Genomic DNA, 27,334 nt, shown 5'->3' on the forward strand with positions numbered 1-27,334 from the left:
CACCCTGATCAAGGGAGGCAGGTGGTGGCCTTAGGTTCTGGACATGCAAATTTGAGACACCAGGAACCAGAGTAGCAGGTAAGTTGCAAGAAGAAGTCAGTAGAGGAAATCAGGAGAGGAGATAGCTGATTAGCAAGGTCCTGAGTCCTGGAGGGAGGTGGAGGCAAGCAATAGGTAGAGATAGATTTACCCTTAAACTGAAAGCATGGAATTCCTTGGTGACCTAATGGGTTAAAGACCCAGTGCTGTCACTGCTATGGCTTGGATCACTGCTCTGGTGCAGGCTCAGTCCCTGACCCAGGAACTTCTCCATGCTGTAAGTATGGCCAAAAAACCAAAACCAAAAGCACAGCCCTAGGCTGAGCCCAGAGGCAAAGAAGTGAGCGGCTTTATATACAGGAGTTTGCTGGTCTGGGGTTGGGATGCTGAGGCCACTCCTGGCAGGTTGAAGGTTCTTAGAGGTGAGCAGAGCCTGGGAGCAAGCATGGGTCTGAGGACCACAGGGTACCAGGTGGCCATAGTGGGACCTGGGAGAGGAAAGTGACCAAAGTCACATAAAAGACTTGCTGAGGTGGGCCTGGGGGCCACGATAAGGATAAATTCTATTTTTTAAAAAAATTTACTGTAGGTTTTTAATTGTGTTACTGCTGTTTCCATCAACTTGGAAACAAATTGGTAACAAAAACTCAGTCCCCTAAATACAGGTACCTTTAAGGGGAAATAGACTTTGTTACAGAGACACAGGTGTAATTCAGTTTGGAGCAAAGATGTGGCAGTAGTAGACCTGTCAGGAGTTCCCTTCGTGGCTTGGCAGTTAAAGAACCCGACTAGGACCCATGAGGATGTGGGTTCGATCCCTGGACTCGCTCAGTGGGTTAAGGATCTGGTGTTGCCATGAGCTCTAGTGTAGGTCACATACATGGCTGGCACCTGGTTGCTGTGGCTGTGGTATAGGCTGGCAGCTGTAGCTCTGATTCGACCCCCTAGCCTGGGAACTTCCACGTGCCGTGGGTGTGGCCCTAAAAAGAAAAAAAGAAAAAAAGAGGTAGACCTGCCAAGGAGGCTGGGGCTTCTTGATGTTTTCTAGGGGAAGAAGGCAGTGCTCTTCCATCCAACACCATCCAACATATCCAGCATGAGGACCCCTCCTTGCCTCTGCAGACCCACTCTAGGTGCAAGTGGGACAGAAAGTGATGGACTCTCAACCTTTCTAGAACCACCATTTGTTATTTTCCCAAACTGGTTCCAGCCTAATTCCGCAATTTCAGCTAATCTTATTTCCTTTTTTTAAGGACATTTTGTGTTTCTAGCAGGTAAGGAAGAATGAAAAAGAATTTAGTTAGAATGGTTTTAAGAGTTTAATATAAACTCCCCCCCTTTTTTTTCATCTTTTTAGGGCTGCACCCACAGCATATGGAGGTTCCTAGGCTAGGGGTTAAATTGGAGCTGCAGCTGCCGGCCTACACAACAGCCACAGCAACGTAGGATCTGAGCTGAGTCTGTGACCTACATCACAGCAATGCCGGATCCTTAACACACTCAGTGAGGCCAGGGATCTAACCTGCATTCTCATGCTTACTAGTCAGATTCATTTTCACTGGGCCATAAGGGAACTCCTCAATTCCCCTTTCAAGTTGAGACTTAAAGAGAGGGCCAGTATCCTCTTTAACCCAAATTCCAGAATTGGCAGTCACCTAGGAAACCAACCCATGTACTCTCCCTTATGGGCAGGACGGCTCTTGTATCCTCCCAGACAGATGGGAATTTGCCTCCTAGTAAAATGGCACGAAGTTGGGTCATGGAACTTCCTGTTCACAACCTTTCCCCAGTACCCAGGTCTTCAGTAAAGTCTTGCCAAGGAGTGAAGGAATGCAATCAGTGATGGAGATTTCGTAGCCTGTGTGGTTTGGTGTAACAACTGCCACTTCCTTGTGTCAGTTGATTTTGGATACAGACGATCCTCCTTGGGAGACCATTTGGCACCTTAGCCAAAGCTGCCGCTCCAAGTGCTGGTTGACACATAGGATGCAGAGTTAGCAAAGGGCAGTGGAGAGGCATGTACACTGGTCATGCACACAAGACGGGGTTCACCCAAGGGTGTGCTCTGTGAAGCATGTGGTTTTCTTTTCCTATATGTCTTGGATCACTTCCAGCCTGGGGCAGGAGGTGGATGGGGTGGGGAAATGAAATGTGGGTTGACTAATAGTCAAGTTCAAGTTTTATTTGTTTGTTTTTTTTGTGTGTGTTTTGCTTGTTTGTTTTTAATGGTTGCACCCGCAGCATATGGAAGTTCCAGAGCCAGGGACTGAATCCAAGTGGCAGCTGCAGCCTACACTGCAGCTGCAGCAATGCCAGATCCTTTAGCCCACCGTGCCAGGTGGGGGATCAAACCTCTGCAGCCACCCGAGCCACTGCAGTTAGATTCTTAACCCACTGTGCCACAGCAGGAACTCCAAGTTCAGGTTTTTAACACATGTGAAAAGACAGACTGAAGAGAAGAATGGGACTCTACTTTATTAGGCAAAATGGAGCATCCACCTGTAAGAACCAAGGTGCCTTCTGAGGGCAGGCCCCATGCATAGGAGAGAAAAGCCTTATTTACCCTCCTCTTCCCTCCTAACCCCTTCACCTGCTATCATCCCCCGTCTTTACTGTTTCACAGTTCAAAGACTCAAGAACAAAGCCCTGGTGGCATCACAAGATCAAGTGCAACATGTGTAGGATAACTCTGAAGCCCAAATCTCTCCAGGGGACAGATGATGTGTCCTTCTTAAAAACAATGTTCTCTGTATACAAACGCTACCAGAATTCTAGATCTGCACATAGAAGATAAAAATCTAAGAACAGGGGAATGACAAGTGAACAGAACAAAGAATATGGGCTGCGTATGAACGGGGCGGGGTGGAGGGTAAAGACACAAGGCCACCCTGCAGAGTGTGGAACTGTTTCACCTTTGATGAGACAGAAATACAGTCCGTTGGGGGGAGGCAGCTTGGCGAGGGATGGGGGGCGGGGGCTCTGACTTCATCTGATACTCACAATAGAAAACCCTGAAAGAATAAGTGGGACACCCCTCCCCGTCCCCCCGCAGCCAACTTACCCCAGGATGGTAAGCAGAGGCAAGATCAAACACATACAGCTCCTCCGTTTATGCCTTTCCTGGCAGGCCCTGTACAACCCATATCAATGGAAAGGTTCCGGGACACTGGTTCCAGGCCAGACTCCCTCGTGTCTCTCGGTGTTCCTGATGCTTTCTAGAACTAGAAAAGGGCTTTACCGTCACGTGGATGACTCAGAACTGGAGAAGCCCCTCCACTTTCCCCCGAAATCAAAGCCCCGGACAGGAGGGCAGGAAGAGCCGTTTCTGCCATGGCAGGGGACAGAGGAGGCAGCAGCTCAGGTAAAGGCATCTTAGCCCAGTGAGTGGCCATGGAACCACCCCACCACCACACCAGCAGATTTCTGGTATTTCTCGGAAATGTGGGCCATGCTGTCTTCTATTCCACATGAGGAAACAGTTCCCCCTGGGTTCTACCAAAGAGGAAACGAGGCACAGAGGGTCAGGAGAGAGGGAGCCAGTCAGCTTGAGAAATGTCAAGAGTCAAAGAGTGAAAGCCCCAGCTTTCCCACCTTCCACTCCTATGCTCTGTCCTCGGGGTCTGCCTCTGACCACTACGATGACCACGATGGGATCCTAGAAGTGAGGATGAACAGGGGTAGGATTCTGGAAAAACCCCCCCACAAGCCTTTGGGAAGAATGTGGGCACTGTGGCAAGTCCCTCTCTCAGGCCAGTCCCCTCGCTTTCCCTCTCCGCCCCTTCAGTAAAGCTTCTCCTTCATGTGAGTCCTCTGATGGGTAATGAAATTGGAGCTGTTGCTGAAGCCTTTGCCGCACTCGGGGCATTTGTAGGGCTTCTCCCCCGTGTGGATTCGCTGGTGTATGATGAGGACTGAGTTCCAGCTGAAGCCCTTCCCGCACTCGGGACACCTGTACGGCTTGTCCCCCAAGTGGGCCCTCTGGTGCATGACCAGGATGGAGCCCCGGCTGAAGCTCTTGCCGCACATGAGGCATTTGTAGGGCTTCTCGCCCGTGTGGGTCCGCTGGTGCACCACCAGCTGCGAGCGCTGGCTGAAGCCCTTCCCGCACTCGCTGCATTTGTAGGGCTTCTCGCCCGTGTGGATCCGCTGGTGCTTGATGAGGTTGGAGCTCCAGCTGAAGCTCTCCCCGCACGTCAGGCACTCGTAGGGCTTCTCCCCCGTGTGCATCCCCTGGTGCGCGATCAAGCTGGAGCTCTGGCTGAAGCTCTTGCCGCACTCGCCGCACTTGTAGGGCTTCTCCACCAGGTGCGTCCGCCGGTGCGTGGCCAGGTTGGAGCTGCGGCTGAAGCTCTTGCCGCACTCACCGCACTGGTAGGGTTTCTCTCCCGTGTGAGTTCTCCGGTGGGTGATGAGCGCCGAGCTCTGGCTGAACCTCTGCCCGCAGTCGGGACACTTGTAGGGCTTCTCCCCCGTGTGGATCCTCTGGTGCCTGATGAGGTTGGAGTTGTAACTGAAGCTTTCGCCGCATTCTTTGCACTCGTAGGGCTTTTCGCCCGTGTGGATGCCCTGATGCGTGTTGAGGCTGGACCGGTTCCCGAAGCTCTTCCCGCACTCGGGGCACGAGTAGGGCTTCTCCCCAGTGTGAGTCCGCTGGTGGGCAATGAGGTTGGGGCTCCGGCTGAAACTCTTGCCGCACTCCGCGCACTGAAAGGGCTTCTCCCCCGTGTGGATCCTCTGGTGGGTGATGAGGTTGGCGCTCCGGCTGAAGCTCTTCCCGCAGTCCCGGCACTTGTACGGCTTCTCCCCCGTGTGAGTAGTCTGGTGTCTACTGAAGTTGGAACCATCGCTAAAGCTCTTTCCGCACTCGTCGCATTTGTAGTATTTCTCTCCTGTGTGGGTCCGCTCGTGCGTGATGAGGTGGGACTTCCGGCTGAAGGTTTTCCCACACTGGGGACATTCATAGGGCTTCTCACCCAGGTAGGTACCCTGAAGGCCTATGAGCTGCCCAGCCTCCCTGCCCTGGGGTGGCACCTCCCCACGGTCCTCCCGGGGGGCACGTCCCCGGGCCCCCCAGGAGCCACAGTGTCTCTCCAGGTCACTTTCCCAGTCAGCCTGTGGGATGCCTCCCCCATCAGGCAATTCTGAGAACACCACATGTGATTCCACGTCCTCAAAGATATCTTGGTTAGAGTTCTCCCCGTTTTCACTCTGGATCTCAAAATCTGAAACAATGAAGACAAACGTGCAATTTATACTCAACTTCCTACAATGATGAGAAAAGGAAGCCAAAGGGGAAATTAAAAAAAAAATTAAACTTCTAGGGAAAATAAAGAGGCTAGAGAACCCTGAAAACTTTTTTTTTTTTAAAGAGAGGTTTGTTTCCTTCTAATTTGTTACCCAATTGGTTAGGCCTCCCCTCTTTGTGGTGATCACCCAAAATTTCTAAGTCTTAGAGATATATGTTCTGTGTCTCTACCTGTTTCTCCACTGGGAAATGAGGTCAAGTGGAAATGTGAAAATCCTCATCAAAGGAAAGCCACAGGCTATATAATCTCCAGTACTCACCAAGCTGCCTGATACTTAGCAGGTGCTCAGTTAAATTTTTTTAAATTGAAGTGTAGTTGATTTACAGTATTGTGTCAGTTTCAAGTGTATTGAATGGTGATTTTTTTTTTTTTTAAAGATTCTACACAAGCGATTATCATATATTGGTCTTTGGCTGGCATCATTTAGCATGATAATCTCTAGGTCCATCTATGTTGCTGGGAATGGCATTATTTCATTTTTTTTAATAGCTAAATAATATTCCATTGCTTGTGTGTGTGTGTGTGTATCTCATCTTTATCCATGATCAGTCAATGGACATTTAGGTTGCTTCCATGTCTTGGCTATTGTAAACAGTGCTGTGATGAACACCGGGGTGCATGTAGCTTTTCAGATTATAGTTTTCTCTGTTGCTCAACTAAATTTGATGAATGAATGAATTTCTTATTGGTGCCACAGAATCTTCCCTAAAGCTCAGTCTCCTTTCAAATGGAGCTTATACAATAATTTTGTGCATTAAAATACATCTTGGAGTTCCCACTGTGGCACAGTGGGTGGACAGTCTGACTGCAGTGGCTCAGGTCACTGCAGAGGCACGAGTTCGATACCTGGACCTTGTGCAGTGAGTTAAAGGATGGTGTTGCTGCAGCTGTGGCGTAGGTCACAACTGTGGCTCAAATTCAATCCCTGGCCCAGAAACTTCCATGTGTCTTGAATATGGCCATAGAAAGGTCTAGTGTTTATAATCATATTCGCTTTTAAGTAAGACAGACAAGGTGACAAGACACCTGCCATAAGGACTCCATCTGCAGTGGGAACCTATAGATAGACCTCCTGTCAGTAAGACAAAATACCTACCTTCCTGAGACTTGTCAAACTTTCTACCTAGCAAACATTTGGGTGAAACACATCATGAGAGAGGACTACTGGAAGAATATGCATTCCCTTCCTTAAATGAGAGACTCTGAAGTCTATCCCCGGGAGTTCCCATTGTGGCTCAGTGGTAAAGAACCTGACTAGGATTCATAAGGATGTGGGTTCGATCCCCGGCCTTGCTCAGTGGGTTAAGGATCCGGCACTGCCGTGAGCTGTGGTGTAGGTTGCAGACATGGCTTGAATCCAGCGTTTCTGTGGCTGTGGCCTAGGCCAGCAGCTACAGCTCCAATTCGACCTCTAGCCTGGGAACTTCCATATGCTATGGGCGTGCCTAAAAAAATAAAGTCTACCCTGGGATTAAGCCAGAACATTGGAGAGCTGTGAGCCTGGATCACACTATTCTGATGCCAGCAGAACTGTGTTCACTGAACTGCCTGTTGGTTTAATGGCCCTGGCTCACATGGATGAACATCTAAGAAGTGTCATTAGAACTTAATGGCTGTCAGGAACATTAATGCTACCAGGAAATTGTTGATGACATTGTTTATACCTTGTAATATCCTCTTGATGAGCCAGAGGAGGGAATTTCACTCTGATGGAAATATCAAAAGGAACTGTTCTCCTGAATAATCTGTGTCTGCCTCAGGCCCTGAGTGTGGCTCCCTTGTTGCCTTGCCTGCTTGGAAGCTTGGAGTCAAAAGCTCAGAGTAGGATTGGTGTAGGCCGGAAGCAACAGCTCCGATTAGACCCCTAGCCTGGGAACCTCTGTATGCCTCGGGTGCAGCCCTAAAAGGAAAAAAGACAAAAGACAAAAAAAAAAAAAAAAAAAGGTCAGAGCAGGAATACTGGATATTTTTACAGCATGCTATTTGTGTGTGTGTGTTTTTCTTTTAGGGCCGTACCCACAGCACATGGAGGTTTCCAGGCTAGGGGTCAAATCGTAGCATATACAGAAGTCAATGCTTTCATTAATAAAGATGATAGCCTTATTATTATAAGACCTAACATTAGATATTAGACCTCCTGAGAATGTAGTTCCATCCATAATAATAATTAGCAGAGTTATTACAAAGTCCTAGTGACATTTCCATGGTTAATGCTGATTAACTATTTGAGGTTAGGTGCTCAATTCGCTGATTATTAGTCTCTATAAGTTAAAGTAAATTTCCATGTATACACATGATAAAACGTGGCAGGTGTCTCTCAGGTAGGACTTAGGTTTTGCTCATGCCTTTAATCAATATAAGATCGTATTTAAACTTGCAAATAAGCAAATTTACATTTCATGCTCACACTAACATATATGCTGCTGGGAATCTGCAGTCCTCTGGTCCCCCCTCCCATAGATCTCCAGGGGATGGAGGACGGCATGAGGGGCACCAGCAAGCTCCAGCTTGGCTAGGGCCAGGGATTCTGTGCTTCCTTCATGCCCTACGAGGCTGTTCTTTTGCAAATTTCTAGCATAGAGCTCTGCTGTCGTATCTCTTCTCTTCTCTTTTTTTTTGGTCTTTTCTAGGGCCGCACACGCAGCATGTGGAGGTTCCCAGGCTAGGGGTCTAATTGGAGCTGTAGCTGCCCAGCCTATGCCACAGCCACAGCAACGCAGGATCCGAGCCAAGTCTACAACCTACACCACAGCTCAACGCCGGATCCTCAGCCCACTGAGTGAGGCCAGGGATCGAACCCGCAACCTCAATGTTCCTAGTCGGATTTGTTAACCACTGAGCCCCGACGGGAACTCCCATATCTCTTCTATAAGGACCTCCAGACTGAGGCCCTGATTCATTTTCTTCAGGCAAACATGACTCCAAACCCTTTTGTGATGACTTCAATAGTTGTTCTCTTCTGAATAGGGAAAACAGTTAATGAGGTTTTTCACCTTAAATCAGAAGAACTGCTATGTTCCTGGCTGAGCTCAGAAGGAGCAGAAAGAAAAAAACAACAACAAAAAGTCAAACTTTGTTTTCAGTGAGATTAGAGGGAGATGAATTTGCAGGCAACAAAATACGCATAAGGACTTCCAAAACTAGCAGAGACTGGCAGAAGCCAATGAGGGAAAAAGTGAAGAGAACAGCTTGGAAAGTAGGAGGAAGGGGGTGGGGGGGGTGCTGGGAAGGGGGCTTGCAGGCAGTGTATCTCAAAAAGCTCAGGCAGAAAATAAGTTCCTGCGGGTCAGGGGCTCACCCTCAAGGGCACGGGTGCATTTGGGGACTGGGGTAAGTCTGTGGTTTAGAGAAGCAAGGGAGGTAAGGCTACAATTAGAATCATAAGGATGAGCCATGTACGCAGGAAGCTTTCTGTTTTCTTCTCTCTCTTTTTTTTTTTTGTCTTTTTGCCTTTTCTAGGGCCACACTCGTGGCTCATGGAGGTTCCCAGGCTAGGGGTCCAGTCAGAGCTGCAGCCACTGGCCTACACCAGAGCCACAGCAACGCGGGATCCAAGCCGTGTCTGCGACCTACACCACAGCTCACGGCAACACTGGATCCTTAACCCACTAAGCAAGGCCAGGGATCGAACCCACAACCCCATGGTTCCCAGTCGGATTCGTCAACCACTGAGCCACGATGGGTACTCCCACTTTCTGTTTCTATAAAGCAGAGGAGAGACCCTTGACTCCCACACACGAATCATGGGAAGTACTGCTATTGAGAACTGTGACCACTTTTCATCCCTACAAAATGTTAAGTGAAGCAACCACTTCTATGAGGGAAGACCCAAAGTAGTTGATGAAGAGACAATAGAAAGAGAGGAAATGCGAGCTGGGAAGAAGGGAACAAATCCAGAGAAACGAGGACAAGATGGGGAGGAACACAAAGGAAAACAGGCGCCTTGGAAACACAGGAAGAGGAAAGGAGAACGTGAGAAAAGCAATGACGGGAGATGGAAACAAAGATGGACTATGGATTTTCCATTGTGGCTCAGTAGAAATGAACCCAGCTAGCATCAATGAGGATGTGGGTTTGATCCCTGGCCTTACTCAGTGGGTTAAGGATCCAGAGCTGCTGCGAGCTGTGGTGTAGGTTGCAGATGTGGCTCGGATCTGGTGTTGCTGTGGCTGTGGCATAGGCCAGCAGCTCTGGCTCTGATTCGACCCCTAGCCTGGGAAACTCCATATGCCACAGGTGCAGCCATAAAAAGAAAAAAAAAAAGTGAAAAAAAAAAGAATGAAGGACTAAACAGAATGATAGAGGAGTTTCCTTGTGGCACAGCAGCTTAAGAATCCAGCGTTGTCACTGCTGTGGCGAGGATTCAATCCCTGGCCTAGGAACTTCCACGTGCTGTAGGTGCAGCCAAAAAAAAAAAAGACAGAGAGAGAGAGGGAATGACAGAAATCAAAGTGAGACAAAAGGAGAATCAATACATATACAACTAGAGTTGTCAAAAAAGGACACTAAACCAAAGGAGTAGAACAAATCCTTGAAATACAAAATAGACACTGTACACAGAAAGGTACACTGTGTGCCAAGGAATACTAACCCAGGGTGGTTAATAATGAGAAGGTACAAAGCAAAAAGCTGGCATCACTTATATGAGGGAGTAGAAGCAAATGGTTTCAGATTTCTCTCGAGTAACATTCAACACCCACAGAGAGTGCAGCAGGAGCTACCAGACATGCAAGAAGAGAAAAAGCATGCCAAGGGTTTTATGTTCAGCAAAGCTGTCCTTCAAGTTTACAGGCCAAGAGCTTTGAAGATACACAAATTTGCAGAATATTGTTCCTATGGTCCTTCTTGAGAAAACTATTAGGAGAGGAATTTCAGTCAACTATGAGATAAGGCAAATTCTAGAGCAAAAGGATTGGAGCTTAACACTTGATAAATTCAACTTTAGAACGTCTAGAACCGCTGTGATGAACATATAAGGGAAAAGAATCTGAAAAAGGATACATATTTAAAGAATACATATTTATATATAAAAAGCTGAATCACTACTTGCCCACCTGAAACTAACATGACATTGTAAATCAACTATACTACAATAAAAAATAAAAAATAGAACAACTGTAGCAACTAGGGTGATATAAGAATGTAGATGTAGAATTTCTACAGCGATGTAGAAATGACATCCTAACCGAGATTGGCGTTGCGGGGAAGAAGGTGGGATGTAGGATATATTTGTTGATTGTCTCATCTGTATACCTGGGAATTCATAATCTATATGACCATGGGAATTTAATGTATACCTGTATTCCTGCCGTGGCTCAGTGGGTTAAGGACCCAGCATTGCCATGAGCTGTGGTGTACGTCAAAGAAGTGGCTTGGATCCAGTGTGGCTGTGCCTGTGGCAGAGGCCTGCAGGGGCAGCTCTGATTCAACCCCTAGCCTGAGAACATCCATATGCCATGGATGTGGCCATAAAAAGAAAACATTTTTAAATAAAAAACAAAATTGGCAAGTTATATAACTGAAGTATAGGAGTCTTAAATGGTATAAGATAAACATTAGTGTAGATAAGATTACTGATGGAACTAGGGGAGTAGGGAGGCAAGCAACTACTTCTGTCTGATGTTAAAGCAAATTGTAAAATCTCAATAAGTAAAACATTAATAGATAATCAGACCAATGAAACAAAACCAAAACTCCAGACTCAATACACAGGCGAACTCAGAATGTCATACATGTGAATTCCAAATTTAATACAAGTGGCACATGAATAGACAGATGGGTGGAACAAATAATCTATATGACCATGGGAATTTAATGTTAATGTGTGATAAGGGTGGCCTCTCATATCCATGGAAAAAAGATACCACATTCCATAAATGATGCTAGACCTAGAAAATTTCAGGTGGACCCCTACTAGGACAAAGCTCAAAGAGATCAAAAGTTTTAAAGGGAAAAAAATCAGTATTGAACTATTAGACAAAAATACAAGAGAGGCACTCCCACTGTGGCTCAGCAGTAATGAACCCAACTAGTATCCATGAGGATGTGGGTTTGATCCCTGGCCTTACTCAGTGGATTAAGGATCCGGCGTTGCTGTGAGCTGTGGTGTAGGTCACAGATGTGGCTCAGATCTGGCGTTGCTGTGGCTGTGGCGTAGGCTGGCAGCTGTAGCTCTGATTTGACCCCTAGCCTTCGAACTTCCATATGCCGTGGGTGTGGCCCTAAAAAGACAAAAAACAAACAAGAGAATTTCTGTCATTTGGGGGCCTTTAAACGTGATACGTCATAATTTGTGTGACTATCTTCTATTATCTCATTGCAGAGGCCTCTCTGGGCAGAATCCAGACCCAATAACCCCCTCACTGTCTGCTGCTTAAGGACCAGTCCTATCCTCCTTTATGTAGACAAACATGCCAAGACTTACACTCCAGAGAAGACCAAATGGAGGCCAAAAGTTCTTTTAAGGTTGACCTCTGACAACACAGAGGCACAGGAGCCATTCTAAAGGACAGGAAAGAGTACCCATCAGGCTTTCTCCCTTAACAAGGACCTCCAAAAAAAGTCACTGAGATGGGGAAGGATGAAGAAGCCTGGCCCCTTCCAAGCTCCTCCTCAAGAAAGGCTGACACTGGTGAAATCAAGAGTACAGAGTACACTCAACCGCAGCCAATTCCCTCCTTTTTTGTTTTTTTTGTTTTGTTTTGGGTTTTTTTTTTTTTTTTGCTATTTCTTGGGCTGCTCCCATGGCATATGGAGGTTCCCAGGCTAGTGGTTGAATCGAAGCTGCAGCCACCGGCCTACACCAGAGCCACAGCAACGCTGGATCCGAGCCGTGTCTGCAACCTACACCACAGCTCACAGCAACGCCGGATCCTTAACCCACTGAGCAAGGGCAGGGACCGAACCCGCAATCTCATGTTTCCTAGTCGGATTCGTTAACCACTGTGCCACGATGGGAACTCCTCCCTCCTTTTTTTGGTGGGTAGTCAATTAAGAAAGTGAAAACTCAGAAGCTGGTGTGGCCAGATACAAGAGGAATATCTTCATCAGTATGCAATGAGTAGAGATAGGATAAGAAGGTAGGAACTGGGAATTTTCTTTAGAAAGGAACTTCACCAGGAGTTCCCTGGTGGCTCAGTGGGTTAAGGACCCAGTGTTGTCAATGCTGTGGCACGGGTTTGATCCCTGGCCTGGGAACTACTACATACTGAGGGTGTGCCAAAAAAAAAAAAAAGGAACTTAATCTGTAGAAATAGTGTTTGCTACGTCAAGATAAGTATATTTTGTCACTGAATGCAGGGAGACAGGCTTCTGAGGAAGCCAGCTTGTGCAAGTGGTAAGAAGGCTCAGATCTCTGGTAGAGGAAACTCAGAGATGAGTCAGGCATTAAGGAAATAGCGAAAGAAGGGGTCTCATTTTCTCAATGTTTTGATCACCTCCAAGACTCTGTGGCAGGGAAAAAGTCCCCTTATCTACACAGAGATTTCAATTTTTTTAAAAACTTTTTTTAAGGGCTGTACCCACAGCATATGGAAGTTCCCAGGCTAGGGGTCAAATCAGAGCTACAGCTACCAGCATACACCACAGCCACAGTAATGCGGGATCTGAGCTCCGACTGCAACCTACACCATAGCTCATGGAAACACCGGATCCTGAACCCACTGAACGAAGCCAGGGATCGAACCCGCGTCCTCATGGATACTAATCTGGTTTGTTACCATTAGCCACAGGGGAACTCCTACACAGAGACTTTGAGCCAAGGGTTTTGCACTGTGCAGTGTAGTTTAAAAGATGATGACATATACTCATCTTATATGTATACATATATTATAAGTGTACATAATATATACTCTTTATTCAGATTGTTATTTTCGGACAGTGTAAGTATTGTGAAGGAAGTAAAATAGGGTGAAGATCGAGCAAGCAGTGGTGCCGTCAGAGTCTACAAAGACAGCCCTTCTCAGAAGGTAACACTGGGTGAAGATGGGAATGCTGTTCTAACTGATCGTGCAGTTGTCTATATGATACCAATCTACTTTATTCATTCACATACTCCACTGTAAGCTCAATTAACAAGCTTGTTCCTTTTGGGTAGAAGACTTAATTACCCACTTATTCATAGAAAGAGCCATCTATACTTGACTGAGATTAACTTCAGGTTTTAGAAAGTATAAACAGATTGTCAAAAACCTGTCCCTGAAACAGACTTAAAAAAAAAAGTAAACATGTTCAGAGTTCCCGTCGTGGCACAGCAGAAATGAATCTGACTAGGAACTATGAGATTGCAGGTTCGATCCCTGGCCTCACTCAGTGGGTTTAGGATCTGGCTTTGCTGAGCTGTGGTGCAGGTCGCAGACGTGGCTCGGATCTGATGTTGCTGTTGCTGTGGCTGTGGCGTAGGCTAGCAGCTGTGGCTCCGACTGGATCCCTAGGCTGGAAACCTCCATATGCCTCGGGTGTGGCCCTAAAAAGAAAAAAAAATGTTCTCCTCTTGGGTATTGCTGGTGGGAATGTAAATGGTGCAGCCACTGTGGCAAACAAAAATGTAAACATTGAATTACCATATGATCCAATAACTCCACTTCTGGATATAAATCCAGAAGAATTGAAAGCAGGGATCTCAAATATCATATGGACATTTGTATATTCACATCTGTACATTGCTCATAATAACTAGAAGTTGAAAACAAACCAAGTGACAGAGCAACAGCTGACTGGATAAACAAAATGTGGTACATACACCGAATGGAATATTATTCAGCCTTTAAAAAGAATGCAATTCTGACCCATGCTTCAACCTGAACCCTAAAGACATTAATGCTAAGTGAAACAAGCCAGACATGAAAGGACAAATATTGTCTGATTCCTCTTACATAAGGTACCAAGAGCAAATTCAGAGACAGAAAGCAGAATGGTACATGTCAGGGGTCATGAGGAGAGAGGAATGGGGAGTTAAGTGTTTAATGGGAATAGAGTTTCCCTTTTGGAAGAGGAAAAAGTTCTGGAGTTGGATGGTGGTGATGGTTGTACAACAATGTAAATATACTTAATGCCACCAAACTACACCTAAGAAAATGGCAACTTTATGTTATATATGCTTTATCACAACAAGAAAAAAGAATTTCTGGCTCATATATCATATACTCCATCAAATTTACAATAGTCGATAAATTACTTAATAGAAAAATTCTGGAATTAATTGTAAAAGATGAAATTAATACTCCAAAGGGCAGAGAATTCTTAGAAACACTATTCAATTTCTCATCATCTAACAGGCAAATGAACAGTATTTTGCTTTAATGTGTATTTGCCTGGTAATCTGTAAGGTTGAACATCTTTTCATATGTTATAATTTGGTTCTCTTCACTTCTAAATTGCCTGGTCATATCTTTTACTTTTGATTCCACTGAGTTGACTTTTCTCATGAACTGTAGATGCTCTTATAGATCAGGATTTTTTTTTCTTTCTTTCTTTCTTTTTTTTTTGTCTTTTTGCCTTTTCTGGGGCCCCTTCCTCGGCATATGGAGGTTCCCAGGCTAGGGGTCTAATCCCAGCTGTAGCCACCGGCCTACGCCAGAGCCAGGGCAATGCGGGATCCGAGCCGCATCTGCAACCTACACCACAGCTCACGGCAACGCCAGATCCTTAACCCACTGAGCAAGGCCAGGGATCGAATCCACATCCTCATGGTTCCTAGTTGGATTCGTTAACCAACGAGAAATCCTATAGATCAGGATTTTGACTCTTCTGCTACACTGCAATACTTCCTCCCAGACTGTACAATATCTTTGAACTTTGTTCACAGTATCTTTTTTATATAAAACACTTTTTTTCCCTGTTTCCTTGAGTTCGATTTAGCTTTGAAGATTTCTTATTTAAAATTAAGAAGTCCTAGATATATTTCCCTGTGCTGTCTAGTCACTTATGATAGAACATGATGGAGGATAATGTGAGAAAAAGAATGTATATACATGTGTGACTGGGTCACTTTGCTGTACTGTAGAATTGACAGAACACTGTAAACCAACTATCAGGGAAAAAATAAAAATCATTAAAAAAAATTAAGAAGGTCTATCCCACTGCAAGATTGCAACAATATTCTCTTATAGGTGACTCCAGATTTTTCACAGTAGAGTTCTATAATTTATCTGGAATTTATTTCTGTGTAACTTAGGAAGCATGGATCTATTTCTGTGTAAGTTACAAGGTAGGGATCCAATTTTAGTTTTTCCAAAATGGTTAAGACCGCTGACCAAATACCATTCACTGAATGGTTCCTAACTGCCAGAGGACCCTTACTGGTTAGTAGACAATTGTGGCTTAGTCTAAACCAACGGTTTCTGTATTTCCTGCCCTCGGCATGGACTCTAGACTCCTGTGCACAGCACAGTCCCGTGGATTTCACAGGGCACACGTGTCCCCCTGCCTGGCCCTTCTCTCCCATGCTAGAAAGCATATCAGAATAAGTGTGAGGAAGATTCATGTCAATATGGGGATAAAACCTGAGTCTGCTGTAATTTATTTATAATGATGAGATAACTGGTCACAAACTTTGGCACTTTTTTTTTTTTTTTTTGTCTTTCTGCCATTTCTTGGGCCGCTTCCACAGCATATGGAGGTTCCCAGGCTAGGGGTCGAATCGGAGCTGGAGCCACCGGCCTATGCCAGAGCCACAGCAATGCCAGATCCAAGCCGCATCTGTAGCCTACACCACAGCTCACGGCAACGCCGGATCCTTAACCCACTGAGCAAGGCCAGGGATCGAACCCACAACCTCATGGTTCCTAGTCAGATTCATTAACCACTGTGCCTCGACGGGAACTCCAACTTTGGCACTTTAAGGTGCGTTAGACTCAGAATTCTTATAAGCCTCCTCCCACCTGATTGTGACATACCACTGTGTCTCAACACCATAGTCAAACCACTGGTCTACAATGTAGAAGTGGAGTTCCCACTGTAGCTCAGTGGTAATGAACCTGACTAGTATCCATAAGGACACAGGTTTGATTCCTGACCTCGCTCCGTGGTATTGCCGTGTGCTATGGTGTAGGTCACAGATGCAGCTCGGATCCCAAGTTCCTGTGGCTGTGGCAGAGGCTGGCAGCTGCAGCTCCGATTCAACCCCTAGTCTGGGAACCTCCATGTGCTGCATATACAGCCCTAAAAAAAAATAAAATAAAATGCAGAAATGATTCTGTAATTCTGATACAGCTGATGCCCAAGTGGGATTCTCCCCATCTGGCTGCTACCCTGGCAAGCCTGGTGGGAACCTGATAGCACCTGAGTGACTGGCAGAACTCTGACTTCTTGAAAGATGAACTGGTGATGAAAACAGCAAGGAGCTGTTACCACTTTAAATGAATGACTGCCAAACATTTTACAATTCTAATGTTCCATCTCTCTCAGCGTTATGTATGGTATACACCACAAATATTTAAGCGAATTAAAAGGGATTGTTTTGAACCTGACAATTGTAGCTTTAAAGACATATGCCTTTACAAGCCTGCAACACTCTCCAATCCCATTCTCATTAAGAAAAAGGACTGTTATTTGTTATGTCATTGAGGGAGCACTTTGCTGGGGCAGCAAGGTCAAGATAGGTAAGCTGCTGCCTATGTCCACCAAGAACCAGGTGTGTCACTGGGGATGGCGGACAGCTCAGCTGTGACTCTTCACCTCACCTGCTGGACAAGAGTGGGTTTGAAGTCACTTGGTGTTTGAAGGAGATCTTGTTAAATTCTGCTAAGGTTTTTTTTTTTGCTTTTTAGGGCTGCACCCAAGGCACATGGAAGTTCTCAGGCTAGGGGTTGATTCAGAGCTACAGCTGGGGGCCTACACCACAGCCATGGCAATGCCAGATCCGAGCCGAGTCTGTGACCTACAATACAGCTCATGGCAACACCAGATCCTTAACCCACTGAGCGAGGCCAGGTATTGAACCCACAACCTCATGGTTCCTAGTCGGATTTGTTTCCATTGCGCCATGACAGGAACTCTGAGCCATGGTGCTGCATCTTAGAACCACCAGCTTTCAAAACTCCCTTACTGGGCCACACCCCAATTAAATCAGAAAATCAGAGTCTCTGGGAATAGGCTCCAAGACCCCCTTGATTCTGATGTGTGGCCAAGTCTGAGAACCAGAGGTCTAGTGCTATGGTTCTCAAAGTGGAGACAGAATCAGGATTGGCTGCAGGGCTTGTTAACCCCACTGGCTGGACCCTGCCCCCAGAGTTTCTGGTTCAGTAGGTCTGAAGGGGGACCCAGGAATTTCATTCTTAACACAGTTCCACATGAGGCTGACAATGCTGCACAGGGACCCCACAATGCACTAATGGTCAAGGACTTACATGTCAGGAATTTATCAATTTTAAGCCCCATGATTTCCCCTACACTCCCCCTTGATGGCCAGTTTCTTTCTTCTTTTTTTTTTTTTTTTTTTTTGCTTTTTAAGGCCGCACCTGCGGCATATGGAAGTTCCCAGGCTAAGGGTCAAGTCAGAGCTATAGCTGCCAGCCTACACCACAGCCACAGCAACGCCAGATTCAAGCCATGTCTGTGACCTACACCACAGCTCACGGGCAACATCGGATCCTTAATCCACTGGGCGAGGCCAGGAATTGAACCCACATCCTCATGAATCCTAGGTGGGTTTGTTAACTACTGAGCCACGAAGGGAATTCCCGGCAGCAGTTTCTTTCTCAGGTGATGGGGCTTCTATGAGATAAAATCAATCTGTTGGGAGAGGAATATTTCCCTTTTCACCCTGATGCTGCAACCACACTGGTCTGGGATTATCTGGCAGATGCCACTGTAGCATGAGTCCCCTGGTCTCCAGGCTCTAAGGGTATTTTTCTGCTTGCTTCTTACAGAAAGTTAGTTAAATCAGAGAACAGTTTTGGGGAAAAGCTGTCTCAACTCTAATGACTACACTTTCTGAACCAAAAATTGGGCCACATAACTTGAGAAATGACTCTTGGCCCCAGGGTCCAGGCCTCTTAGGGAAAAGATATGAGACATTCTGAGAGGTATGGCTTGGCTGCCAGCTATTGGCATTTTGAGACACTTTGATGCTTTACAAGGACAAAGTTTTGTTTTGTTCTTTTTTTTTAGGGCTGCACCCACAGCATATGGGAGGGTACCAGGTCAATTTGGGGCGGCAGCTGCCAGCCTACACCACAGCCACAGCAATACAGGATTCAAGCCATGTCTTTGACCTACACCACAGCTCACGGCAACGCTGGATCCTTAATTCACTGAGCAAGGCCAGGGATCAAACCCGAGTCCTCATGGATACTAGCCAGGTTCGTTACAGCTGAGCCACAATGGGAACTCCCAGGACAAAGATTTTTATATCCAGGATTGGCCTAGAAAATTTGGGTTGCCATTTCCCAAATCACCAGGAAAAAATGGAAGTGTATGGAGTTTTTCATGAGTAATTTGTAACAAGAAATAGAGATAACTGGTACTCTTCATGAGTGGTCTTTCAATAGGCCTGTGAGATGCAGGCTGAAAACACAGCTGCCAGACATGAACTCTGTGGGCCAATCTCATCTAAGCGAAAGAGCGCATCACTGGACGGATGATCTCTACCGGACCAGTAATGCCCTACTGAGGCTTCCAAGTCCAGCCTGCAACAAGTCCATTTTCTCTGGCATTTGTGCCCTGGGGTGCTTCCAAGACCAGCTCCTCAGGGCAGATGCGGCTTGAACCTGGCATTGCTATGGCTATGGTGTAGGTTGGCAGCTACAGCTCTGATTTGACGCCTAGCCTGGGAACCTCTATATGTTGAGGGGGCAGCCCTAAAAAGACAAAAAAAAAAAAAAAAAAACAAACCATTATTAAAAGCATAAGTATGATAATATTCATCGAGTTTGCTAAATATAAGCAAAGGATTAACATGGAGCTTCCAAGAGTGAAAACCTAAGAGTAGGTGCTCTTTTGCTGGACTAAGCTGCCTGGCTCACCTACTGGTCTGAGAATTCTCCCAGGTCTAAGCTGCAATCTTATCTCTTCTTCCTTTCTAGATTTGGAAGTGCCCCTGGCTGTGTTCTGTCAAATTTGGGCTTGACCCACTATTTTGTTTTAAAATGAAAGCTTGGGAGTTCCGTCGTGGCTCAGCGGTTAACGAATCCGACTAGGAACCATGAGGTTGTGGGTTTGATCCCTGGCCTTGCTCAGTGAGTTAAAGATCCAGCGTTGCCATGAGCTGTGGTGTAGGTTGCAGACACGGCTCGGATCCCACACTGCTGTGACTGTGGCGTAGGCTGGTGGCTACAGCTCCGATTCAACCCCTAGCCTGGGAACCTCATAGGCCGCAGGAGCAGCCCAAGAAATGGCAAAAAGATAAAAAAACAAAAAACAAAAATGAAAGCTTAGGAGTTTCTGCTATGGCACAATGGGATCAGCAGCATCTCTGCAGGTTTGATCCGTAGCCTGGCACAATGGGTTAAAGAATCTGGCATTGATGCCGCTTTGGCATAGGTCACAACTGTGGCTTAGATCTCATCCCTGGCCCGGGAACTCCATATGCTGTGAGGTGGCCCAAAAAGAAAAAAGGAGGGGGGGCAGTTTAGCTTGGCTTTCTCAAGGTAAGGCAGATAAGTCTGGCATGAAGCAGCTGTCTGCCTCCTTCATGTACCCAGCAGATGAACCGCTCCGCACCTGCACGGAGGCAGGAAGGATTCATTTCCTCATCCCAACAATACTTACTGGGTCCACTATGTGCAGGGCATTGTGCCAGGTGCTGTGAGAGGTTTGAAGAGAAGAAAGAAAAAAAAAAAAGACAGGTTCTTTGACTTTGGGGATATTATAGGTTCCTAAAAGAAAGAAGACAAGTCTTCATATAAATAGAAAACAAGATGCAGTATGATAAAAAGTCAAAACAAGAAGGAGAATCCGAATGTTCTCAGGGAGATGACTTCTGGCAGAGGTCGTCAGAGATGCTCTTAGGTGGAAGAGGAGACAGGAAAGAGGAGCTGGCAGTAAGGACAGCTTTATGGAGCAGGACTCCAAAGTCAGGAGCTCAAAGACAACCAAGATTTTATCACACAGGGATGCACAAGGCCATTCCACATCAAAATTCAGGAGCACAGGTGGCTGCTGGAAAGTACAGGCTGTGTTCAAAAAAACAGCAAGATCTGGTCTGAATGGAACAAAGAGCTGTGGCAAATGGTGAGTCAGGGGAGGACCAGCCAGGGGCTGTCTGGGCCACAGGCTGCAAGCAGAACAAACCAGTCCTGCTTGATGTGGAGACACTGGGAAACTCAAGAAAACATTTGAGCAGGACAGTGCCTGACCACTAGGGGAGCAGTGGAGCAGCTGCAATGAAGGGGAAGGGCTGAAGGCAGGTTCCCTTTGCAGGCTGCTGCAAGATAGCAGGTGAAATACAGAGAGCCTGAGTGAAGCCGGGGTATGGGGATGAAAACGTCCCTGGGAAATGCAAAGAGAGATGAGCTTTACCACGTTAACCCATTAATTCATATCCCATCTCAACTGGAATCACAAGATATTTTAACTGTGAGCACCTAGAGGTGCCTGCTAGTCAAATATTAAACAACCGCTGTCTAACCAGGCCTTGAAATGCCCTGTGGTGGAAAAGTGCGGCCAAAGGTCCTGAGCTGGACAAACAGACTAGAGGTCAAGCGGTCTTATGTTGAGTAAACGTTTTGAGAAGGGATGGAGTTAACTGCAGAGGTTTCTCTTGAGCACTCACAAGGAAGGTCGGGAGCATGGGTTAAACAAATGCAAACCAACAAAGACAGCAATAAGGGCCCTGACAAACCCACTCAGTCTGGGACATTCCTCATCTGAGATGTCCCATGGAAGATGAATGGCACAAGGCCCCTCCAGCAAGCCAGACAGGGAGGGCTGGCACGGTGGGGAGCCTGTCATTGCCTCAGAGACACCAGGTGAGACCTGCAGCCCTCCAGGCCTCTGCCCTCTCTTTGGTGTCTGATCCTGAGGTTCACTACAAACTCGCTACATCCATCAGGAGAAAAGTAAAGGTTTTTAATAGGTTGAGAGGTTTTTGCTTTTTTAAGTAGGAAGAATAAAAGTAAAAGTTATTTTTCAGGGCAAAGAAAATCGGGTACTTTGCTTAAAACAAAACCTGGGATCTACCAAACACAAACTCAGCAAACAGGCTGAGTTTGAATCCCGGCTCCATCACTAACCAGCTGTGTGACCTCAAGGAGGAGCTTGAACTTCCATTTCCACATCTGTAAAATGATGGATCCTCGCTAGCTCATGGGATTGTCAGTGAGATGGACATGGAGGTGCTCAGGACAGTGCTGGGCTCATAGCAGGCCCCCCAAGACCCTTTATTCACATCTCACAAGTCCCTGGGCATTGTCACAATTTTGCCCCCAAACTACCTGCCCTTTCCAGCCTCTGAAACCTCCAGACTAGATGCCTCTGAGTTTGTCATCTTAGTCCTCATCAACATCCCCCTTTTTTTTTGCCTTGCTTTGTAGGGCCACATCCACGGCACATGGACATTCCCAGGCTAGGGGTCCAATCAGAGCTGCAGCTGCTGGCCTACACCACAGTCACAGCAATGCCAGATCCTTAACCCACTGAGCGAGGCCAGGGATCAAACCCATGTCCTCATGGATACTAGCTGGGTCCGTTATCGCTGAGCCACCTTGGGAACTCCAGTATCAGTCCTATCTCACACGTGTCCAATCTCCGCCCCTGCCATCCCCACCTCAGCTCCACCCCCATCACTGCACGCCCAGCATATAGGCGGCTTCCTGGCTGCTCTCCTACCTCCAGCCTCTCCCCACTCTAATCAAACCTGCATCCTGTTGCTAAACCCAGCTTCCTCCCATGCCCTTCGGGTTCTAATTTAGAACCTGCTGAGGCCAAAGACATTCAGTCCAAAACTCCACCCACCTTTCCCCTAGACTTTACTTCCGCCACCTCCTAAAGACACACTCTGCTAGAGTTCCCTGGTGGCCTGGTGGTTAAGGATCTGGTGCTGTCACTGCTGCAGGCATGGGTTCAGTCCCTGGCCCGGGAACTTCCCCATGCTGCAGGCACAGCCAAACACAACAATGACAACAAAAAAAGGCCAAACCAAAACAAAAAACACTTTCTACTCCCATCAGCTAGGCTCCCTTACTGTTACCCAAACCATCCTACGCTGGCCCACCCTTCTGAGCCTCTGCTTAGCATAGCTCCGCTGGGGTGCCACACCCTTCCCTGCCCTTCGCCCTCCCAAAACCTGCTCCAGCTTCGACACCTGCCCAGGCTTCACGTCCTCCAAGAAGCCTTCTCTGACTTCTCCTCTCCTCTCCCCACTCCTTTCCCTGATCTTCACAGTTCTCATCAGCAAAAAGGTAGCCGTCACTTCCCACGAGTCCTGAAACAGTCCTAGGGACCCAGGTAGGTCCCAATATCTGGTGATAGGGAGTCCAATTGACAAGTGAAGACCAGAATGGAGGCAGAGCAGTCAAATGGCATGTGTGGACCCCACAACGTATTAATAACAGAAGAGATGTTATATTTTGATATATATGTATATGTATATAAATATATGTATAAATATAAAATATGTATATATTTTTAGGACCGCACCCTTGGCATATGAAAGTTCCTAGGCTAGGGGTCAAATTAGAGCTACAGCCGCCAGCCTACACCACAGCCACACCAACATGGGATCCGAGCCGCATCCGCAACCTACACTGCAGCTCACAGCAATGCCAGATCCTTAACCCACAGGGTGAGGCCAGGAACTAAACCTGCGCCCTCATGGATACTAGTTGGGTTTGTTTCCACTATACCACAATGAGAACTCCAAGAGACAAATACATCAACTGTTGCAAAAAGCTCAAGTTTGGAATTACTCTTTTTTTTTTTTTGTCTTTTTAGGGCCGCACCCACAGCATAGAGGTTCCCAGGCTAGGAGTCGAATTGGAGCGCTAGCTGCTGGCCTACGCCACAGCAACGTCAGATCTAAGCTGCATCTGTGACCTACAGCACAGCTCACAGCAATGCCGGATCCTTAACCCACTGAGCGAGGCCAGGAATTGAACCTGCATCCTCATGGATACTAGTCGGGTTCGTTTCCACTATACCACAACGGGAACTCCTGGAATTACTCTTTTAAGACCCCAGGATGACTTTACCCCACAGAAAGTCCCTAGTTACTAGCTGGTTTACTCATCATTTATCTTGATTTCACAAAAATAATCACTTTTTAATTTTTTTTAATCTTTGTCTTTTGTCCTTTTAGGGCTGCACCTGTAGCACATGGAGGTTCCCAAGCTAGGGGTCTAATTAGAGCTATAGCTGCCGGCCTACACCACAGCAACTCAGGATTTGAGCCACGTCTGCAACCCACACCACAGCTCACGGCAATGCCAGATCCTTAACCCACTGAGCGAGGCCAAGGATCGAACCTGCAACCTCGTGGTTCCTAGTTGGATTCGTTTCCGCTACGCCACTATGGGAACTCCAAAAATAATCAGTTTTTAAGAAAAAAGGACTTTTTTTTTTTAACTGCTAGAATGTAAATATTTAGATGTTTATTGTACAACAGGGTGAAAGTGCCAAGGAGTGATTTTTGGGGTCTTCAGCCCCTGCCCCTACAAAACTCCATCACCTTCCCAACCATTCTAAAGAAACACAGAAGTAAAAAGTGTGTTAACTAAATGCAGCTTCATGAGTAGACCTCTTAAGCCGCTCTTATCCTGAGATCCTGGGACTGTCACTGCACATAACCAGGGCACTGTGGGGTGACAATGTGCTGACTGCCTGCAGACAGAGTAGAGGGGTGGGGCTGACCCGAACTCAGTCCTGGTACCACCTTCTCCTCCTCCGCAAACACCACACTCCTCCATCTCAGAGGGGCGCTCCCACTCCCGCCCTATGAGGTTCCGCATCTCACCACTGTCCCGAAGAGTCTGGGTCAAGTCTTCCACCAGGGCCACTGCCTCCTCGCTGCTTTCAGGGCGGTGCTCTTGCAGCCAGGCCTGAATCTCCTTTGGCAGCATGGTCAGCATTTGCTCCTTGGTGTGGACTTCTGGCCTCAGCCAGCGCCGACAGAGCTCTCGAAGACGGCCAAGGGCACCCTGAGGCCCTCCGGCCCCCTCCTCGTGGGGGCTGCCCTTGCCAGCACTCTGGGCGAAGTGCTCGGAATCAGGGCCGTCCTCCTGCAGCACAGCTTCCTGCACCCAGGAGTCATCCTCCAGGATCATGGTAGCAACCTCCTCTTCCTGCTCGTCTTCCTCTTGAGGCACCTGGACTAAGGGGCTCAGAGGAGTGGTTACTCTCGGTACCTCTGAGGCCATCATTCACGTTCTCTGGGGAATCACTCAGGCTTCTAAGCTTGACCTTCAGTCTTCTCCAGCCCAGCTCTCTGAGAAGATAGATCCCTCCTCAAATTTCAATAAGGTGTTTGGCTAAGAATGAGAAAGAGAACTAGAATCAATACGTAATCTGTCCTAAAGCAATCTAACTCATAGTGGCCCAGAAGAGGTCACCAAGTGATTCATACATCCGCAAGTCAATAGAAGTTTCCTGACCTTCTAAAAGGAAAAATGGCTTATTCCTGAGAATACCTCTATAACACAGGAAGTTAAGAAGAATCACAAGCACAAAAAATACAGTATTTTTCTTTCCCAAAGATGAAAGCATGAGAATCAGAAATTCACAGTCCTCCCATGAACCCAGGACTGACTTATCTTGCCCTAAGTCAGTTCAGACTTACTGCAGAGAGGGTGACCTTGCCCTAACATACAACTCAGTCACACAACCTCACTGATCACCTAATAAGTTGAGATAATAACACCCAGCCTTCTTATCTGAAGGGATCATCTGAAGGATTAGCAATGGTTCAAATGTCAAGGCACTTTGAGCCTCACTGGAAGGAAGGCAATTATCTCAATTGCTTTATTACCATATTTTATTTTATTTTTATTACCATATTTTAAAACATAAAGTTTTAAAATGGTCATACTCTTAGATCCGGCCTTGGCCCTTCAGGAATTTATTTTTTTTAATCATCTTTGCAAACAGAAATTTGTTTGCAAGGATGCACAACCATAACATTGTTTCTAAAAACAAACCCCAAAGAAAACACCTGACACCTTAAGAATCCAGCAACAGGAGAAGAGTTAATAAATTATGACACATGCATACAGTAAAATGTATTAAAAACTATGCTGATGTAATAATGACTACTTTTAGGGCTTTGGGGGAGTAACTGAGAGGGGTGTCTCAAAGAAGCTAGAAATGTTCCAGATCTTGATTTGACAATGGTTGCATAAGCGTGTACATATTAAAGATCTGTGCACTCTGCTGTATGTATTTTAAAATATTTTAAAAATTATGCTCCACAAGAATTATTAATCATTAATGATTTAAGATAATCCTCATAATATAAAATAAATGGATTAAAAACAAACCTGGCAAGGCAGAAAAACCAAAGACAGTATGACCCCAATTCCTTTTAGAAAAGAACATATACACAAGGAAAAAAATATGTATAGAAATTCTACAAAACGTTGACAGCAGTGAAACTACAAATTCTTTAAAATAAAGACTAAAAGGCAAAAGTTATTTTTAAAAATCATCACATCATAAATATTCAGATAATGCTCCTCCTCCCCCAAGAAAAGAAAATAGGGAAGGAAAAAGTTTTTTAAAAGAAAAAGAAAAGCTAGTGGAAACACCGAAGCTCTCAATGTGCATTTACCAACTGGCGAGAAGAAACACAGATATAACACCACTCTTTAATCTGGGAGCCCGGGAAACCGTTTTTAATCAGTTTAATTCGCTGTCTGACCCGGAGCAAGACACGCCCCCTCTGAAGCTCAGTTTCCCCATCCGTAAAATGAGGGGCTGCGCGGGATCGCGTCCAATGTGCCTTCCAAACCCTGCGACCACGGCTGGACGTTCAAAGAGCTCACTGATAGGGAGAAGAGTCCACATCTCGTCGGTCTCTCAGCGGACCCCGCGCCTAAACCGGGACAGCTGGGCGCGCGGGACGCGGACAGCGCCCCCAACGCCCCTCCCCCAGCAGGGCTGCCTGCACTGGCTCCAGGCCCGTTATTCCCTCGCCTCGGGCTACTTCCTCGGCCGCGTGGCTCCAGCCCTGTCTCTCCGGGCTCACCTCTCCAGAGACCAGATCCTGCTCCCGCAGTCCCTCCGCGCGCAAAAGCGCCCCCGGGCACTGCCCGGCCCCTCCGGAGTTGCGGCGGCTCAAGCCCGAGGGGCACCGAGAACAATGGACGGGAGAGGCCTGCCCCCCACCGCGCTCATTGGCCACCGAGAACGGCCCCTGGAAACTCTCCTTTTCTACTGGCGGATCCGGGCCCAGCCGGGTGGCGGGAGGGAGACTGGGCCGAAGGCATTGTGGGAGATGTAGTCCACCTGGCAGACGCCCGACCCCGCCAAGGAGCGGAGTTTGGGCTTGATAGCCTGCGCGGTGCGGGAGGGCCAGTGGCGGGACAAGCGGTTGACTGCAAGTCAGGCAACCTAGTATGGACCAGAGCTGTGACCCGGGACAGGTCATTTCACTTCTTTAAGTCTTCCAGTTGTCTGCAAAAAATGAAAGTTGGATGGAAGAGAACTGTGAACTGTGAACTGTGTAGCAAGTAATATTGTTAGGCCCCTCGACGGCCGAAAGCAGTGCTTGAGCTGGAAAGGAATCTTCACCAGAGAAACCCCTTCTTGTGAGGCCGGCGCCCCTCCCCCAACTTGCAGATCTACTCTCGCACCTGGCTGTTGCACACCCCTTTGTTCCTGCGTGTGGAGGAAAGCCCTGTCTCGCCTCTTCTGCCGCGCACCTCCGATTCTTTCTTCATCTCCTTTTGTGTGGAACCTGCCCTATCCTCACCTTCCTTAGGCAGAGACACCGCCCGTGGCACACCTGCTCCATGTCTCCATTTTAGTACCTATCCCAGTGTTACTTATTGTTAATCTCAGCACTGGGAGGTGAGAATGGGAGATTAGCCTCTATTGTGATGTTCCCACCGTTGGCGCTC

The 27,334-nt window shown here is 46.9% G+C and overlaps 1 protein-coding gene across 7 annotated transcripts in view; it reads right to left on the minus strand.

The window, feature by feature from the left end:
- The window catches only part of ZSCAN2 (zinc finger and SCAN domain containing 2), a 46,418-nt gene extending 19,838 nt beyond the window's left edge, over nt 1-26,580 (minus strand). For 4 of the 7 annotated variants that reach the window (XR_007136994.1, XR_007136993.1, XR_007136992.1 and 1 more), the window contains exons 1-3: nt 26,461-26,574; nt 24,235-24,748; nt 3,101-5,261 (exon numbers count right to left, since the gene is read on the minus strand). Coding sequence is in view for 1 of the 7 variants with exons in the window: in XM_047795778.1 (XP_047651734.1) it covers nt 3,820-5,261; nt 24,235-24,640 (1,848 nt within the window). In the remaining 6 variants the exon portion in view is untranslated. Of the gene's footprint in view, nt 1-2,491; nt 5,262-24,234; nt 24,749-26,460 lie in introns of those variants that run through there. The other 3 variants (XR_007136995.1, XR_007136991.1, XM_047795778.1) reach the window with 3 other exon arrangements.
- Nucleotides 26,581-27,334: the final 754 nt, after the last annotated feature.

Source organism: Phacochoerus africanus, chromosome 9, assembly GCF_016906955.1.
Source record: "Phacochoerus africanus isolate WHEZ1 chromosome 9, ROS_Pafr_v1, whole genome shotgun sequence".
In the NCBI taxonomy this organism is placed as follows: Eukaryota; Metazoa; Chordata; class Mammalia; order Artiodactyla; family Suidae; genus Phacochoerus; species Phacochoerus africanus.